The 17,276-nt window shown below is 34.8% G+C and overlaps 1 protein-coding gene across 1 annotated transcript in view; it reads left to right on the forward strand.

Annotated features, from left to right (window-relative positions):
* Positions 1 to 10,928: 10,928 nt before the first annotated feature.
* The window catches only part of LOC145247457 (uncharacterized), a 76,943-nt gene continuing 70,595 nt past the window's right edge, over positions 10,929 to 17,276 (forward strand). The window contains exons 1-2 of the mRNA XM_080109240.1: positions 10,929 to 11,440; positions 16,406 to 17,276. The exon at positions 16,406 to 17,276 is cut by the window's right edge and continues 2,601 nt beyond it. Coding sequence (XP_079965366.1) covers positions 16,503 to 17,276 — 774 coding nt within the window. The 5' untranslated portion in view covers positions 10,929 to 11,440; positions 16,406 to 16,502. The remainder of the gene's footprint in view (positions 11,441 to 16,405) is intronic.

Consider the following 17,276-nt stretch of genomic DNA (forward strand, 5'->3'; position numbering starts at 1 on the left):
GCGCAGATAGAGGGGGTGGGATGAGGAATCTTCTATAATATAAATCTCACCTGTCTGTTTAAATGTATGTATGTATGTATGTATGTATGTATGTATGCCTAAAACTTTCGACAGAGGCGACAGATTTTCACGATATCAGTATCGTTTTAAAGCTCGACCCTTCGAACGACAAATATCGAAAAATTGGCTAAAAACATTAATTCCTCCACCCTTAACTGGGCACTTTTCTACAGAGAGGGGTCGCTTTTTTCGCTGATATTTTCGAAAGTTATCCTCTCTTTTCGATTGACTAGCCTTAATTTAAACCTTCGCCACTTCCGATTTTATGATGGACGCAACGGCAAAGGCGTCACTTTTTTTTCTCGTTTTTTTTTCCTCCTTCAAGGTATGAGAAAGCCTGCCTGCTACCACTTTTTTTTTTTGCTCAACACACACCTCCAAACACCCGGACAACGCCGGGCACCCAGGCTGGTAACTAAATAAAAATGAACATAGCATGCGAAAAACTGTGTCCAATTATTCTGCGTCTTCATCTTCTTCGTGTGATTGGAACCAAATCGAAACTCTAGTTTTTTCTTTTCTTTTTCTTTGAGTATTGTTTATGTCAGCAATTTCAACTGAGAGATTCAGTTTCTATTTTTATAGCAAATTCACAATCGAATACATTTCAAGCCGACGAGATAGACACAACAAAGAAATAAAAAGACCCGTTGATGTTATTCGACCAGTTGGAGGCGCTTCGCCCGACACGCTTTCAATAAAGGGAGAGGGGGGGGGGTGAGCAAAATGAATTCGACAAGAAATACACCATTCTATGATAAAAAGTCAACGGCGTTTTTTTTTTTAAATTATTATTTTAGGCCATCAAAAATGATAATAATTTATATATGACTAGCTGGGGTGCCCGGCGTTGTCCGGCGTTGCTAGGCGTTGCTAGGCGTTGCTAGGTGTGTGGAGGTGGTGTAGTAAAGAATCCCAGGGTGGGGTAAATCAAAACAACAATAGCGGAAGTGCCCAGCATTGGACGAGTGTGTGTAGGTGGTATAATAAGGCACCTAGGGGTGCAAAATGTGGTAGGGGGAATCAAAACAACAGTAGGCAGTTTGAATTGAGAGGGGTTAAAAAACGTTGTAGTAGGCAGGCTCGAACCCGTAAGGCGAAGAACGAAAAGAAGATAAAAAAAAAGGAAACGTGACGTCTTAGCCGATGTCTCGAACGCGCGACCGGAAGTCCTTCCTGAGCGTTGGAATTAAGCGTAGTCAATCCTACCGAGACGATGACTGCGAAAATGTCGACGCAAAAACCGACCCCTGCCCAGTTGAAGGTGAAGAAATTAATGTTTTTGGCCAATTTTTCGATATTTGTCGCCCGAGATGTGGAGCTTGAAACGATACCAATCTCGTCAGGATCTGTCGCATTTGTCAAAAGTTTTTGGCATACATACATACATACATACATACATACATACATACATACATACAAACCGACGATTGAGATTTATATTATAGACTAGCGGGGGTGCCTGGCGTTGTCCGGGTGTACAAAAAAAGTTTTGGGAAGGTAGGCTCAAATAGCCTTATGACTTACTATGATGCTACGCGGGCAGAGAATTGAGGAAGGGTGAAATTCAACGTTTAAAAAAGCAGGTGTTTAAACGAACGTGAACGTGTGGTTTTCTTGGCCAACCATCACGCCATAGTAGTAGTAGTAGTAGTAGTAGTAGTAGTGAGAAAATGAAATCACAGGGCGAATTTTGTAATATAAAATTCGCTGAAATAAAATGAAAAAAGAGAGACGCGACCCCGCTCCGTCCGTAAATCGGACATATTATAATTTAGAGAGTGTAGAAAAAGTTTTAAGAAACAGTGACCCTCCCCCCGAGCCCCCCCCCCCCCGAGCGCTTCCCACAACCACCGGCGGACATACGAAAAAAATGCGCGCGCGCGCACACACACACACACACACACACACACACACACACACACACACACACACACACACACACGCACGCACACACACACACACACACACACACACACACACATTTTATATTATAGAAGAATAGTAGGGGGAACCCGGTCGTAAAATGCGTTTAAATATATTTTAATTCATGCAAATTTCGTTATTATTATTACAGAGCCAAGTCTCTTTTGAATATGTTATTGTACCTAATATGCAGTACAGATTTTAAAAATTTACTTGGGTGCCACCAGATTTTAGGAAATGCTTGCAATTAAATAAGTAATTGTTAAACACGAAGCACCGAATAAAAAAACAAAACTTGTTTTATAAACGAAACAACGGAAGGATTTATTCCGACCAGAAACAGGTTGAAATGTTTGAAGGAACAGAATGTTTAGCTGTATGGAGTTAAGCATGTGGTTCCTTTGTGGTGTCAATCGGCAGTTATTTCTAGTGAAATCGCCGATGCCGGAAGACGAGGTAAAAGAGAGAGAGAGAGAGAGAGAGAGAGAGAGAGAGAGAGAGAGAGAGAGAGAGAGAGTCCGTTTTTGCTGATGGTCGGTTTCTCTCTGTTCATCAACGCTCGTACCATAAGGAGGCTAAAATAGTTCCTTATGGAAGAGAAAAAATCAACGCGCCCCGCCTGCTAATTGTTCCGTAGTAACATTGATTTGCAAAAAATAATAGTTTTCTATTTGTAACTGCTACAAGATATTGATGATGAGTCACTTAGCCATCCGGGGTTGTGTGTGTGTGTGTGGGGGGGTGCATTATTTAATGCATTGTATCTTAGGCCAGAATAGCCAGGCGGTGGCCATCCCTCTCTAGGCTCTGAGCACATATATGCCTGGTATTCCCAAATGGTCACCCATTTCGTACTAACCAGGTTCAACGTCGTTTACCTTTGGTGATCTAATGGGAAGTGATGTGTCAACGGGATTATGCCGTATATATCAGCTAGAATCGAAACTAAAACATTTAGCGCTCAAGACACATTTTTTTCGATAGCTCAAGCTATCGACGGATAGATAAGAAAGATTAAAAAAAGGTTAATTTTTATGAGTGTGTTCCAAAAGGTTCATTTTTATGAGTGTGTTCGAAAAGGTTCATTTTTATGAGTGTGTTCAAAAAGGTTCATTTTTATGAGTGTGTTCAAAAAGGTTCATTTTTATGAGTGTGTTCAAAAAGGTTCACTTTATGTGTGTGTTCAAAAAGGTAAATTTTTATGAGTGTGTTCAAAAAGCTTCATTTTTCTGAGTGTGTTCGAAAAGATTCATTTTTATGAGTGTGTTCAAAAAGGTTCATTTTTATGAGTGTTTTCAAAAAGGTTAATTTTTCTGAGTGTGTTCAAAAAGGTTAATTTTATGTATGTGTTCAAAAAGGTTCATTTTATGTGTGTGTTCAAAAAGGTTCATTTTTATGAGTGTGTTCAAAACGGTTTATTTTTATATGTGTGTTCAACAAGGTTCATTTTTATGAGTTTGTTCAAAAAGGTTCATTTTATGTGTGTGTTCAAAAAGGTTAATTTTTATGTGTGTGTTCAAAAAGGTTCATTTTTATGTGTGTGTTCAAAATGGTTCATTTTTATATGTGTGTGTTTAAAAAGGTTCATTTTATGTGTGTTCGAAAAGGTTAATTTTTATGTGTGTGTTCAAAAAGGTTAATTTTTTATGTGTGTGTTTAAAAAGGTTAATTTTGTGTGTGTGTTCAAAAAGGTTAATTTTTATGTGTGTGTTCAACAAGGTTCATTTTTTATACGTGTGTTTAAAAAGGTTCACTTTTATGTGTGTGCTTAAAAAGGTTCATTTTTATGTGTGTGTTCAAAAAGGTTCATTTTTATATGTGTGTTCAAAAAGGTTCATTTTTTATACGTGTGTTCGAAAAGGTTCACATTTATGTGTGTGTTCAAAAAGGTTCATTTTTATGTGTGTGTTCAAAAAGGTTCATTTTTATGAGTGTGTTCAAAAAGGTTCATTTTTATGTGTGTGTTCAAAAAGGTTCATTTTTATGTGTGTGTTCAAAAAGGTTCATTTTTATGTGTGTGTTCAAAAAGGTTCATTTTTATATGTGTGTGTTTAAAAAGTTTCATTTATGTGTGTGTTCGAAAAGGTTAATTTTTATGTGTGTGTTCAACAAGGTTCATTTTTATGTGTGTGTTCAAAAAGGTTAATTTTTATGTGTGTGTTCAAAAAGGTTCATTTTTATGTGTGTTCAAAAAGGTTCATTTTTCATGCGTGTGTTAAAAAAGGTTCATTTTATGTGCGTACTCACAAAGATTCATTCAATGTGTGTGTTCAAAAAGGGTCATTTTTATGTGTGTGTTCAAAAAGGTTAATTTTTATGTGTGTGTTTAAAAAGGTTCATTTTTTGTAGTGTGTCCAAAAAGGTTAATTCTTTATGCTTGTGTTCAAGAAGGTTAATTTTTCTGTGTGTGTTCAAAAAGGTTCATTTTTATGTGCGTGTTCAAAAAGGTTCATTTTTATGTGTGTGTTTAAAAAGTTTCATTGTTATGTGTGTGTTTAAAAAGGTTCATTCTTATGAGTGTGTCCAAAAAGGTTCATTCTTTATGCTTGTGTTCAAGAAGGTTCATTTTTCTGTGTGTGTTCAAATAGGCTAATTTTATGCGTTTGTTCAAAACTGTTCATTTTTATGCGTGTCTTCAAAAAGTTTCATTTTTTATGTGTGTTTAAAAAGGTTCATTTTTATATGTGTGTGCTTATAAAGGTTCATTTTTATGCGTGTGCTTAAAAAGGTTAATTTTCATGTGTGTGTTTAAAAAGATTCATTCAATGTGTGTGTTAAAAAAGGTTCACTTTTATGTGTGTGTCCACAAAAGTGAATTTTTTATGTGTGTGTTCAAAAAGGTTCATTTTTATGTGTTTGTTCAAAAAGGTTCATTTTTATGTGTGTGTTCAAAAAGGTTCATTTTTATGTGTGTGTTCAAAAAGGTTCATTTTTCTGTGTGTGTTCAAAAAGGCTAATTTTATGCGTGTGTTCAAAAAGGTTCATTTTTTATGTGTGTTTAAAAAGGTTCATTTTTATATGTGTGTGTTTAGAAAGGTTCATTTTTATGCGTGTGTTTAAAAAGGTTAATTTTCATGTGTGTGTTTAAAAAGATTCATTTTATGTGTGTGTTTATAAAGGTTCATTTTTATGTGTGTGTCAACAAAGGTTAATTTTTTATGTGTGTGTTTAAAAAGGTTCATTTTTATGTGTCTGTTCAAAAAAGTTTATTTTTATATGTCTGTCCAAAAAGTTTCATTTTTATATGTGTGTTTAAAAAGGTTCATTTATATGCGTGAGTTCAAAAAGGTTCATTTTTATGTGTGTGTTTAAAAAGGTTCATTTTTAGATGTGTGTGTTTGAAAAGGTTTATTTTATGTGTTTGTTTAAAAAGGTTCATTCTTTATGTGTGCGTTTAAAAACTGTTCATTTTTATGTGTGTGTTTAAAAAGGTTCATTTCATGTTTGTGTTTAAAAAGGTTCATTTTTATGCGTGTGTTCAAAAAGGTTCATTTTTCTGAGTGTGTTCAAAAAGGTTCATTTTCATGTGTGTGTTCAAAAAGTTTCATTTTTATGTGTGTTTAAAAAGGTTAATTTATATGCGTGTGTTCAAAAAGGTTCATTTTATGTGTGTGTTCTCAAAAGGTTCATTTTTATGCGTGTGTTCAAAAAGGTTCATTTTTATGTGTGTGTTCAAAAAGGTTCATTTTTATGTGTGTGTTCAAAAAGATTAATTTTTATGCGTGTGTTCAAAAAGGTTCATTTTTATGCGTGTGTTCAAAAAGGTTCATTTTTATGCGTGTGTTCAAAAAGGTTCATTTTTATGCGTGTGTTTAAAAAGGTTCATTTTTATGCGTGTGTTCAAAAAGGTTCATTTTTATGTATGTTCAAAAGGCTTCTACAAAATTTGGTAGAATTAACAGAGAACAAGTGAAGCATGCATGTGCCCCCATGGATGCACAGTGATGGGACAAAAAAATGGCTAAGTTCAGCACTCCCCCACCTTCCTATTTACCCCCAATTATCCCCAGGGACGTCAAATAATGGTGAAAATTAACAAACGGTGCAGTTTTAGGCCTTATCCTATGTAAATTTAAGTTCTGCACCATGCAAAAAAAAGAAATGACTAAGTCGATCATTTGCCTCCTCCCCCATTCAGCTACAAAAGTGCATAAAGGCCTTAACATATTTAAATTTGAGTTCAGCACCATGCAAAACTGCTAAATAGACGTACACAGACAATTTTAGACAAATCTTGTAAAATAGTTTCCAAAATGGAGTGTTTTTATTAGCCCTAAAAGAGCCCCTAGGGCATACCTAAGAGTTAATGCGAAGTATAGACAAACAAAATTAGGGGGCAACCAGAGTTTTTCCGGGAAACCCGTTCTGTTACTTTTTTACTTATATCATGTTTAATGTTTGTGCAAAATATTTAAAAATTCCAAAGCGTAGTTATTGAGAAAAGTGCCACAGACGAACGGACAAGGGTGAAGTTACAGGTCTGCCCTCCTTTTATCGGGGGACCTAAAAGAAAAAGAATGTTCGTAAGGTGTACTTATTCCTTTTTGTTGGTTTAGTAGCGGTTATAAAGCAAAGTGTTGGCTGGCTTTAACATCGGAAGTGGACTAAATTCTCTCCTGACTGCTCCTGCATATTATCCTTTTTGTGTTTGTTTCCCTTCTCTTCGTTTACAAAAATGCTGTTTTTTTTCTTCTTCTTTTTAATCCATTTTAACCGGCTCCTACAGACACGTTAGTTATTACATTTATTTTTAGCGGGCCCTGCTCCCATTGGCTAATTAATTTTTTTTATTATTTTTCTCTTTTTGACCAGATGGGTGCGCCGAGCCTATGCGTAATGGTGTGTTTACACATTTTGTCTGTGACAGCCGACGGGTAAACATCAAGTTGGGAGTTTACGAATCCCCACAGGTGTATGATTACTATTTCCTGGTAATTTCAGTGCCATGTAACCAGCATTTAAGGGTTTATCGGTTAAATATTTTCACACAGACACACACATAGACATACATCTACTATTTTACTTATAAAAAGATTAAATTACTGCCGTAATTTTTTAAATGATTTTTTTTATGAATAATAATAATAATAATAATAATAATAATAATAATAATAATAATAATAATAATAATAATAATACTGAAACTTTTTGCAAGGACCGAAAAGGAGCTAGAGACACTAATTAACACTATCAGGATCTTCAGCCAATAAGATATCCAAATGTAATTTGGAATGGAAAAGTGCGCACAACTAGTTATAAGAAAGGGAAAACTGGAAACGACAGAAGGCATAGAACTACCCAACCAAACAGAAATGAGGACACTAGGGAAACAAGACGACTATAAATACTTAGGAATTCTGGAAGCGGACACCATCAGAACAACAGAAATTAAAGAGAAAATTGGAAAGGAATACCTCCGGAGAACAAGAAAACTCCTGGAAACGAAATTATATAGCAGAAACCTAATAAGAGTTATAAATACATGGGCAGTATCACTAGTAAGTTACTCTGGACCATTTATAGGATGGACAAAAGAAGAACTGAGACAACTCGCCCAGAAAACCAGGAAACTCATGACCATGCATAATGCACTACACCCAAAGGACAGACTCTACGTGAAAAGGAAAGACGGCGGGAGAGGACTGGTCTGCATAGAAGACTGTGTGAAGGACACAAAATAAGAACTAGAAAAATACATAATGCAAAACACTGAAAGGATAATTATGGCAGCGAGAGACACTGAAAAAAACAAAAACAAAAACACAGAAAACAGAACAAAATGAGAAAAGAGAAATGGGAAGAGAAACAACTCCATAAGAATGACAAAAGATGAGAATAACGAACACACCTGCAGCACAAGATAACTCGATAAGAACCAACCATATCAAAGCAAGGATCGATAAAACACAAGAAAACAGCAAATGCAGACTGTGGACAAAGAGACGAAACAATAAGCGAGAAAGCAATGGTAAGAGGCTGTTGTGATGACGCAAATTCATTTGCAAATGCTATCAAAAGAGGTGGAGAGAGCTGGACGTCTGGGGAGACTTGTTGTCACTCAGCTTCCAGAGAACATCACAGGTTTCCAATCAGATCGTTTGTTGACTTGTGTGAAAGCTCCGTGTGAGCCAATAATAATAAACATAAATCGTCTGCTTAATTATTCCTTTTTATATTTTTTGAATTTTTCTCATGATATCTAACATTTAGTCCAGCCAAAATACGAAAAAGAACCCCCCCCCCAAAAAAAAACAAAAACACCCTTTATCCTGAACAAATTTATTCTTATTATATGTGGGGAACAACATACAAAATCTGATCACCACAAAGGTTCTAACTATGACGTCATAAAACGATAACATCTCTCACACTAAAAATTACAAATATTTCAATATTTCAAAGCTATAGCTATAGCTATTGCTTACAGAAGAGCTTGTATTTTTTTATACTATATATTTTGATATAACCTTTTTTATACAAAGTTTTATACAGGGTGATCCACTTAAAAGTAGCCCGATCCGTCTAATCTTTCTCTTACGGACCAACTGACACCATAAGACAAAATGCAATTCTTTTTCCAACAAGATGGCGTTACATGCCACACGTCTCACAGATCACTGACACGAGTTCATGACATGTTTACGGAAGAGAGAACAATAGGCAAAGGGTTATGGCCACCACGTTCCACGGACTTGTCATCATGTGAATTTTATCTTTGGGGGACTTAAAAAAAAAGTTTATGCAAATAATCCTCACAATCAAGACCAACTAAAGGAGACCATTACCAACGCTATCAGGAGATCACCAGAGAATATCAACAGACAGTATCTGCAAACGTCGTTAAACGTGCACAGAAATGCACAGATGTCAGCAGGGAACACTTCCAGCATCTTTTATAACACTACAGGTTTTTTAAACAATGCTACAGAAGACCTGTGTGAAAGCTCCTTGCGCGCCAATAATAATAATAATAATAATAGGATATGGAGATAAACTTATCCAAGCAAGGAAACCAGACGTCATAATAATTAACAAAAAGGAAAGAAACTACCAAATTGTAGATTTTGTAGCCGACATATGGAAAAACGAAATGGAACTTTCTAGAGAACTGGAAGGAATATAGAACATGAAGAAAATCAATATAATACCAATAATTGTAGAAACATAGCCAAATAACTTGGAAAAAAAATGACTAAAACAGTTGAAATCTTAAGGAAAATCATTGAGTGCAGAAACTAATTCACATGAGCTACCGATGCTAACTCGATATATGGAAATTGCAACAAAAGTAAAACAAAAAATATAGAAGGACACCACATGGGACCTTGAAAAATGAAACTACAAAATTATAAGTTGACTACACACCTCTCAAAACTATCCAGGAGGATGGAAAGGTTGAGGAGAGAAATCACTAACCAGACCTCCACTAGACAAATGGAAGGTGAACTGGGACCTTGGGAAAGCTTGTTGCCTCTCAAATTCCAGTGAAGACCAATGGACGTTGCCAATAAGATGTCAATGGAAAGTGGCTGTTGCGATAATGCAAATTCATTTACAAAGCATATCAAAAGAGATGGAGAGTACTAGAAATCTAAGGAGACCTGTTGTTAACCAGACTCCAGGGGACACCATCAGTTGTAATATTTGATGATAACCTGTGTGAGAATTCCTAGTGAGTACAAATAATAATGATAATGATAATGATAATGATAATAATAATAATAATAACAACAACAACAACAACAACAACAATAATAATAATAATAATAACAATAACAATAACAATAACAACAACAACAATAATAATAATAATAATAATAATAGTAATAATAGTAATAATAATAATAATAGTAATAATAATAATAATAATAATAATAATAATAATAATATAAAAAGCAAATTATTATGCTTAGTTATACAAGGACAATTCTTGAACACATAAACCACAAATTAAAGTAGAATACGTAGTGGCTATGTGGTTATGACCCAACAGGTCAGGGTTACGTAAAACTATATATATATATATATATATATATATATATATATATATATATATATATATATATATATATATATATATTAGTGATGGGACGCTTCCAATATTTTTCCCAATACCGATACAATTACCGATTCCGATTCTTTATAAATCTCTAAATACTTAACTAAAAAGTGTTATTTTGTCCTGATTGCAAAAAAAAAAAAAAAAAACAAAAAAAAAACACATGTCTATATTTTCTCAAACGTAAAAACACTTGTGAGGAGATTTTAGTCTAACTGGAAGTTGAAATCAATAAATTATTATTATTATTATTATTATTATTATTATTATTATTGTTACAACAACAACAACAACAACAACAACAACAACAACAACAACAACCACCACGATTTGACTTAGGCACAGATTAGGCTAAAATTTTTCCGATTCCAATACCGATTCCGATACCCTCAAAAGCTCCGATTTTTGCGATTCCCGATTCCGATTCCGATTAATCGTCCCAACACTAATATATATATATATATGAATATGAAGAGAGAGAGAGAGAGAGAGAGAGAGAGAGAGAGAGAGAGAGAGAGAGAGAGAAAGGAGAAAGGGCTGAAGAGAGTAATATTTCTCGACCATAAACTGGTCCCTCTGTATTGGATTTGAAACCGGCGCTAGCGATGTTTTTCTAACCTTCTGTAAAACTTTAAATATATAAGTGTGTGTGTGTGTGTGTGTGTTTGTGTGTGTGTGTGTCGTGTGTGTGTTCGTGTCGTGTGTGTTCGTGCCGTGTGTATTGTGAGTGTGTTTTGATTATATGTGTGTGTGTGTGTGTGTGTAAGAGAGAGAGTGTGTGTTTGCGTGTGTGTGTGTGTGTGAGAGAGAGAGAGAGAGAGAGAGAGAGAGAGAGAGAGAGAGAGAGAGAGAGAGAGGGTGGACACTTGCAGCAACTTCTGTCAGCTGTCGTGAGATCTACATCAGCATCACCCACTTTTATTTATTTACTTAATGGTAGTAGTAGTAGTGGTACTAGTCCCATCGCACTTGTCACATATCCATAAAGTATGTAGATTGTTGTGTAAGGTACGGGCGACGATAATATCAATTATAAAGTCCAGTTGTCATTTAAAAACTCATTAATTGCAACTAAGTTCGACCTGTAAAAACATGGCTCGAACAATGGATTTTTTAAGGAATCGATTCCGTAAACCATAGAAGAAAAAATTGATTTTTAAATCTTAAAACTTCAAAATTTTTTTCAAAGTTTGGATTTGGTTTGCGATTTGCGTGTCAACATCGCCAAGAAGGGAATTATTGGTTTTTAAAAGTTTTTAACACTCATATCTTTTAAAAGTGGGTGGAATTTCGTTCGCAGACACCCCCTAGGTTTTTGTTTTTTTTTCGTTTAAAATTTTTTTTTTTTTTATTTAAATTTTTTATTTTCCGGGCAATTTTTCTCTTTAACACGAGGTAAGTTATTTTTTGTTTACGATATTTCTTTTTCTTCCTTATATTTATTTTGTAGTATATAATTAAAATTTATTTATTTATTTTCATTGATAGTTTTTGTTCTTTGATACAGCAGTGGCGCGTGAACAAAATAAATGTTTTTCATTGAATTCAGAGTATTTTGACTTTGAGTTCCAAGCAATATATATATATATATATATATATATATATATATATATATATATATATATATATATTTAAGTATATATATATATATATATATATATATAAGTATATGTATGTATATATATATATATATATATATATATATATATATATATATATATATATATATATATATAAATTACAATAAGTTTACCAAGGTAATCAAAATGGTAAACTTAAAATATATTATAAATATTAAAGAGTTAATATTTACAAGTAAAGTAATCTCAACCAGATGTAAAAGCTCAATAAAACCGAAAAGGAAATAGAGCTTATAATATGAACAAATGATTAATAAAACAAAAACATGTTAAAAGACATCTTGAAAAAGAGTTAAAAACATATTTAATTTTAAAAAAAGGAAGTACAAGATAAGTGGATAGTCCTTAATCCGCGGAGTTTCGAAGAAATACTTTCCTTCTCATCAGAGAGCAGGAGCAGGAATTAGCAAAATGCGAGATCGGATTTTGAATTCCTGCCCTCTGATGAGAAGGGGAGTATTTCTTCGAAACTCCGCGGATTAAGGACTATCCACTTATCTTGTGCTTCCTTTTTTAAAATTAAATATATTTTTAACTCTTTTTCAAGATGTCTTTTAACATGTTTTATTAATCATTTGTTCATATATATATATATATATATATATATATATATATATATATATATATATATATATATATGTATATGTGTGTGTGTGTGTGTGTGTGTGTGTGTGTGTGTGTGTGTGTGTGTGTGTGTGTAAACAAACAAGTTCTTGATAAGCCGTTCCCCTTAAGTTAACAAATTTACTGAATTTCCATTACTGACAATTATTATATTGTCCAATTGACTACTGTACACCCTTTAACCCTTATCCTCGAGTGGCCGCTGGGTCTTGACAAGTGGTGATGTAATATATATATATATATATATATATATATATATATATATATATATATATATATATATATGTGTGTGTGTGTGTGTGTGTGTGTTTAATAATTAACAGTTTAAAGGCTTCAAAATTACTTTCAATGCCACTCTTTGATTCTTATTATTCAATCAATTAATAATAGATTAAAATGGATGACTTGTTTACTATATCGTAACTCTTAAGAATTCGGTAGTAACGTTTAAGCCTTTAAACTGACAAATACAAAGTTCATGGCTTGTTTCTGTAACAAAAGGGAAGCTTCAAGTTTTATGATTCATTTGTTGTCATTTTGTCATGCGTCCCTGTTGTACAAAAGAGAACGGTAAACGTTACGATCGGCGGCATGAATTTTTTTTTAAGGAAATACAGTTCGAAAATTAGCCGAAAACAATTTTTATTTATCAACTTATTTGTGACGTATTTGCGTTATTATTAAAAACATATTTAATGTTGGTTTAAAGTAATAAGGAGTCAGACATCTTGAAGTAAGGTACCAGACGCCTCGCCTCGTTACTTTACTCACAACTAATATTCACGGCAACTTAACGTTAGTTTACCCAAATAACATTTTTATTAATGTTTTTTTTTTAATTCTTGTAATTCTTATCTATATTTCAAATTTGTTTGTTTGTCTGTCTGTCTGTCTGTTCCACTTTTCTCGGAAACTACTGGACTGATCTGCCTAAAATTTTGTATGGACATTGGCTATGACAACGGATTAATAATATTTGTTATAGTTCTAGGCACAGGAACTGTTGCCCGTTTTTTAACTAGCAACAGTCTAGTATTTTATATATATTTTTTAAAGAAATAGAATATTTTTCGTTTAATGTTTGACGTCATTACCACAGGAAGACTAAAAACAATAACAATTGACGTAATTTAAAAAAAAATATGTCAAATATGTTTGTCGTAAATTATTATTTTTTTAAATAATTCATTAAAAAGTAATTATCTTTTCATTTTTGTTAGTTTTTCGTCAAAACACTACAGCAAAATTAGGCATAAAAACAATTTAACGTGTGTCTGTGTGTGTGTGTGTGTGTAGGTGTGTGTGTGGGGGGGGGGGAGACAAAAAGCAGCTCCCAATGAAAGAGGCATTGCAAATCTACAAAAATTAGCCGAAAACGGATCCGCTGGTATTCACCGGTAGAAGCGCCCGAGGCGACACCAGTAATATTCCCACCTTCGCGAAGGAGGAGAAAATACCTGGGAGGGTACCGGACCATACCTCACTCCAACGAAGAAGGGCCCATTTTAAAAGAAAAACAATGGGGGAGTTGATTTTGTGTTAGGGTCTATTCTCGAGAGAGGACTGCTAATATGGAGCTATAGAACACAGTTTGTTAGAATTGACACACATTTTTAATTACTGAAAGAAGAAGAAAAAGAAGAAGAAGAAGAAGAAGAAGAAGAAGAAGAAGAAATTACATTAAAACCGCAAGAAACCAAATGGTTATTAAGGGTCAAGGAGCTACCATTCGGCCATGCATGGCGCATGGTTGTCATATGTGGACTCGTGCACCAACCATCAGTCACCCCCTCTTAAACCAGATGCAATAAAGAGTATCTAATCTAATAGGTCCCGCACTGTCTGTCAAGCTCTAGCCCCTGCCCCATCGTTACATGAATTGGAACAAATGCATAGAAGATACTGCCAAATCTGCTGCAAAGAAGTGGGCTCCCTTTACGCTGTTAGAAAACGTCTCAAATCTACCAGTATCCTATTTCAAAGCCACCATTCGTCCATACGTAAGGTATCGTTGCCATATCTGGACTGATGTTCTAACCACTAGTCTATCCCTCTTAGACAAGATCTAAAAAGGTGCCTCTAACTTAATAGATCCCGCATTGTCTCCCAAGCTTCAGCCCCTATCCCATTGCCGAAACGTTGCATCATTTTGCTTGTTTCATAAGTACTTCCAGAGAATGGGTTCCAACGAACTCATAGCACTTGTACCTCCTCAATGTAAATACCATCGAACAACTCGATTAACAGCAAAATCCCACCCCTTCATCGTAGATGTCTTCGTACATCGTGAAACTTTCTACTCTAATAATTTCTTTCTTCGAATTGCATGCCTTTCGAATTTCTTACATGTTTCCTTTTTTCCCCGGCTGTACTGAAATGCAGACATTTAAATGTAATGTGAACAAACATATTGCTGCACAGCTCCCCACTTAGGATGTCTCTATAAATCTGTCACGTAATTACGGTAGCCGCTTACGTCTCAGTGGCATATGCTTTTTGGGGGTGGGGGGTGAATAAAAAAAGAAAAGAAGAAAAGAAGAAAAGAAGAAAAAAGAAAAGAAGAAAAAAAGGAAAGAAGAAAAAAAAAAGCCCGACGTTAAAAAAACAAAAACATTATTCAGATTTCATCTGGAAGGGCACGGAGATTACTGGAATTCTGGGAAACTTTATTGTTCAATGGTAAACAACTGTTGCGAGAACGCAAAGTGATTTGTAATAGTTACCGAAAAAAGCAGGAAGTGCTGGAAATCTGTGGAGGCTTGTCACTCAAACTCCAGGGAACACCACTTTTTATTGCTATTATGCAATCACTGATAATGAATTTTCTGATAACTTCTAGCGATTAATAAACAAATTAAAACAAAAGCAACTACTACTACTAATAATACTCGAAATAATCGAAAAGGGTCAAGGAGGATGGAAAGAGCGAGGAGAGAAAGCACTAACTGTACATCCACTGGATGAATGCAGAGAGGACTGGGAACTTGGGAAGGCTTATTGCCACCCAAATTCAAGTGAAGACCAATGAACGCTACCGATGATAAACAGCTGTTGCGATAGCGCAAATTTATCTGCAAACGATATCGAAAGAGGTGGTGAGTATTGGAAATCCAGGGAACGCCACAGATTGTTTTCCAAGAAAAATCTTTGATGATGACCTGTGTGAAAAACTCCTAGTGAGTATACTACTACTACTACTACTACTACTACTACTACTACTACTACTACTACTAATAATAATAATAATAATAATAATAATAATAATGCGAGCACAAGGGAACTTAAACTGTCCAGGTAAATATGTAAGAAAAATCCCAGAATCTGATATTCCTATAGAACCCCCCCCCCTCTCTCTCTGCAAGGAAACGCGATTGCTCCAACATCTGAAGAAAGAGCATCATCCAGACTCCCCCTTGAAGAGCACAGAGGGTCCTGGAATCCTGAGGAGGCTTATTGTCACTCAGATTTCACAGAAAGACAACAGTCGTTATCAACGAAAATCCAATGGTAAACGTTTAGTGCGATAATGCAAAGTGATCTTCAACAGTTATAAGAAACAACAATAACAAGAAAAAAAAAAAGAGGAGCGTCTTGAAAATTTGCGCAGACATGTTGTCACCCAGAATCCAGGGAAAACCACTTGTTTATATCAGTGAGCAATATAGCCAGCCACATTTACCGTAGGCAGGTTGAATAGGTTTCTTCCAAAGGAGGAAGTATCAATGGGAATCTCTAATTCATAAGCAGTCCACATTCGTACATATATCCTGGTTAGGGGAGATGACGACGTTAGGTTTTTGAAGTTCTTGTAGGGAAGTGTCGACGTCCTCCTATACACAGCGTTTTTTATTCTCAAATGGTCACTCGTCTGGTACTGACCAGGCTCGACATAGCTTAACTTTGGTGATCTAACGAGAACCGGCGAATCAACATGATGATTCCATATGTATATATGTCAGTGAGCATACAAACCTGTATACTACTACTACTACTACTACTACTACTACTACTACTACTACTACTACTAAGAATATATTGATTTAATTTTAATTTAATTATTAAGTTGGTTAATATTTTTTTTCTTCTTTCTTTGCAGGTCTGAAAATTCCCACACAAATAATTCATTGGTTTCTTTAGAAAAACATTTATTATTTATCTAAAAAAAAAAAAAAGAAGAAAAAAGAAAGAAAGAAATGGGTTACGTTGTCAAATATGTTGTCGTCTTTTTCTTCTGGGTCCCCGTTTGGGGTTTACAGAAGAACTACACAGAGAACTGTCACGTTAAAAGTGTCAATATTACCAGCCGGTACCCAGAGGCAGCGATAATAAACGAACCAATGTACCCCGAGGGAATTGACTGCGTGTGGGAAGTATTCACAACCACCTCAGAATCGGGGTTAAAAGTCTCCTTACGTAATCACCATCATTATCATCATAATCATCATCATCATCACCACCACCACCACAATAATAATAATAATAATAATAATAATAATAATAATAATAATAATAATAATAATACTAATATCAACAGTACGAATGTCACTCAGGACTTCGAGGATGAATTTCGTCATTTCCACAACAGAACTGAGTTGCCCTTTTATTTAATCTTTGAACAAGACCCTTCGTTAAATCGGAACCGATCACTCAAAGAAAGTAGCAGACTTTACTATTCTGGGGACGAAGAAAGAGATGAAAACGAGAAAGTTTTGACTGAATTCGTGTCGCGACAAAATAAGTTATGGCTCGTGTTTACAACACCATCGGCACCAGCGTTAACAACGACGACGCCCCCCTATAACGATTCTCAACAACGAGACGACCATTCAACTTTCTTAAAATCCTTTCCCGTCTTTTACCAATCAATAGCGCTCGACCGATGCGAAAACCCCGGAATAATAACCGAAAATCAGAACAATCGATTTCCTTCTTTCCCCATCGGATCAGAATTTACCATTTCTTGTAAT

The sequence above is a fragment of the Euprymna scolopes genome, chromosome 25 (assembly GCF_053919585.1).
Source record: "Euprymna scolopes isolate OS-2025 chromosome 25, ASM5391958v1, whole genome shotgun sequence".
Classification (NCBI taxonomy): domain Eukaryota; kingdom Metazoa; phylum Mollusca; class Cephalopoda; order Sepiida; family Sepiolidae; genus Euprymna; species Euprymna scolopes.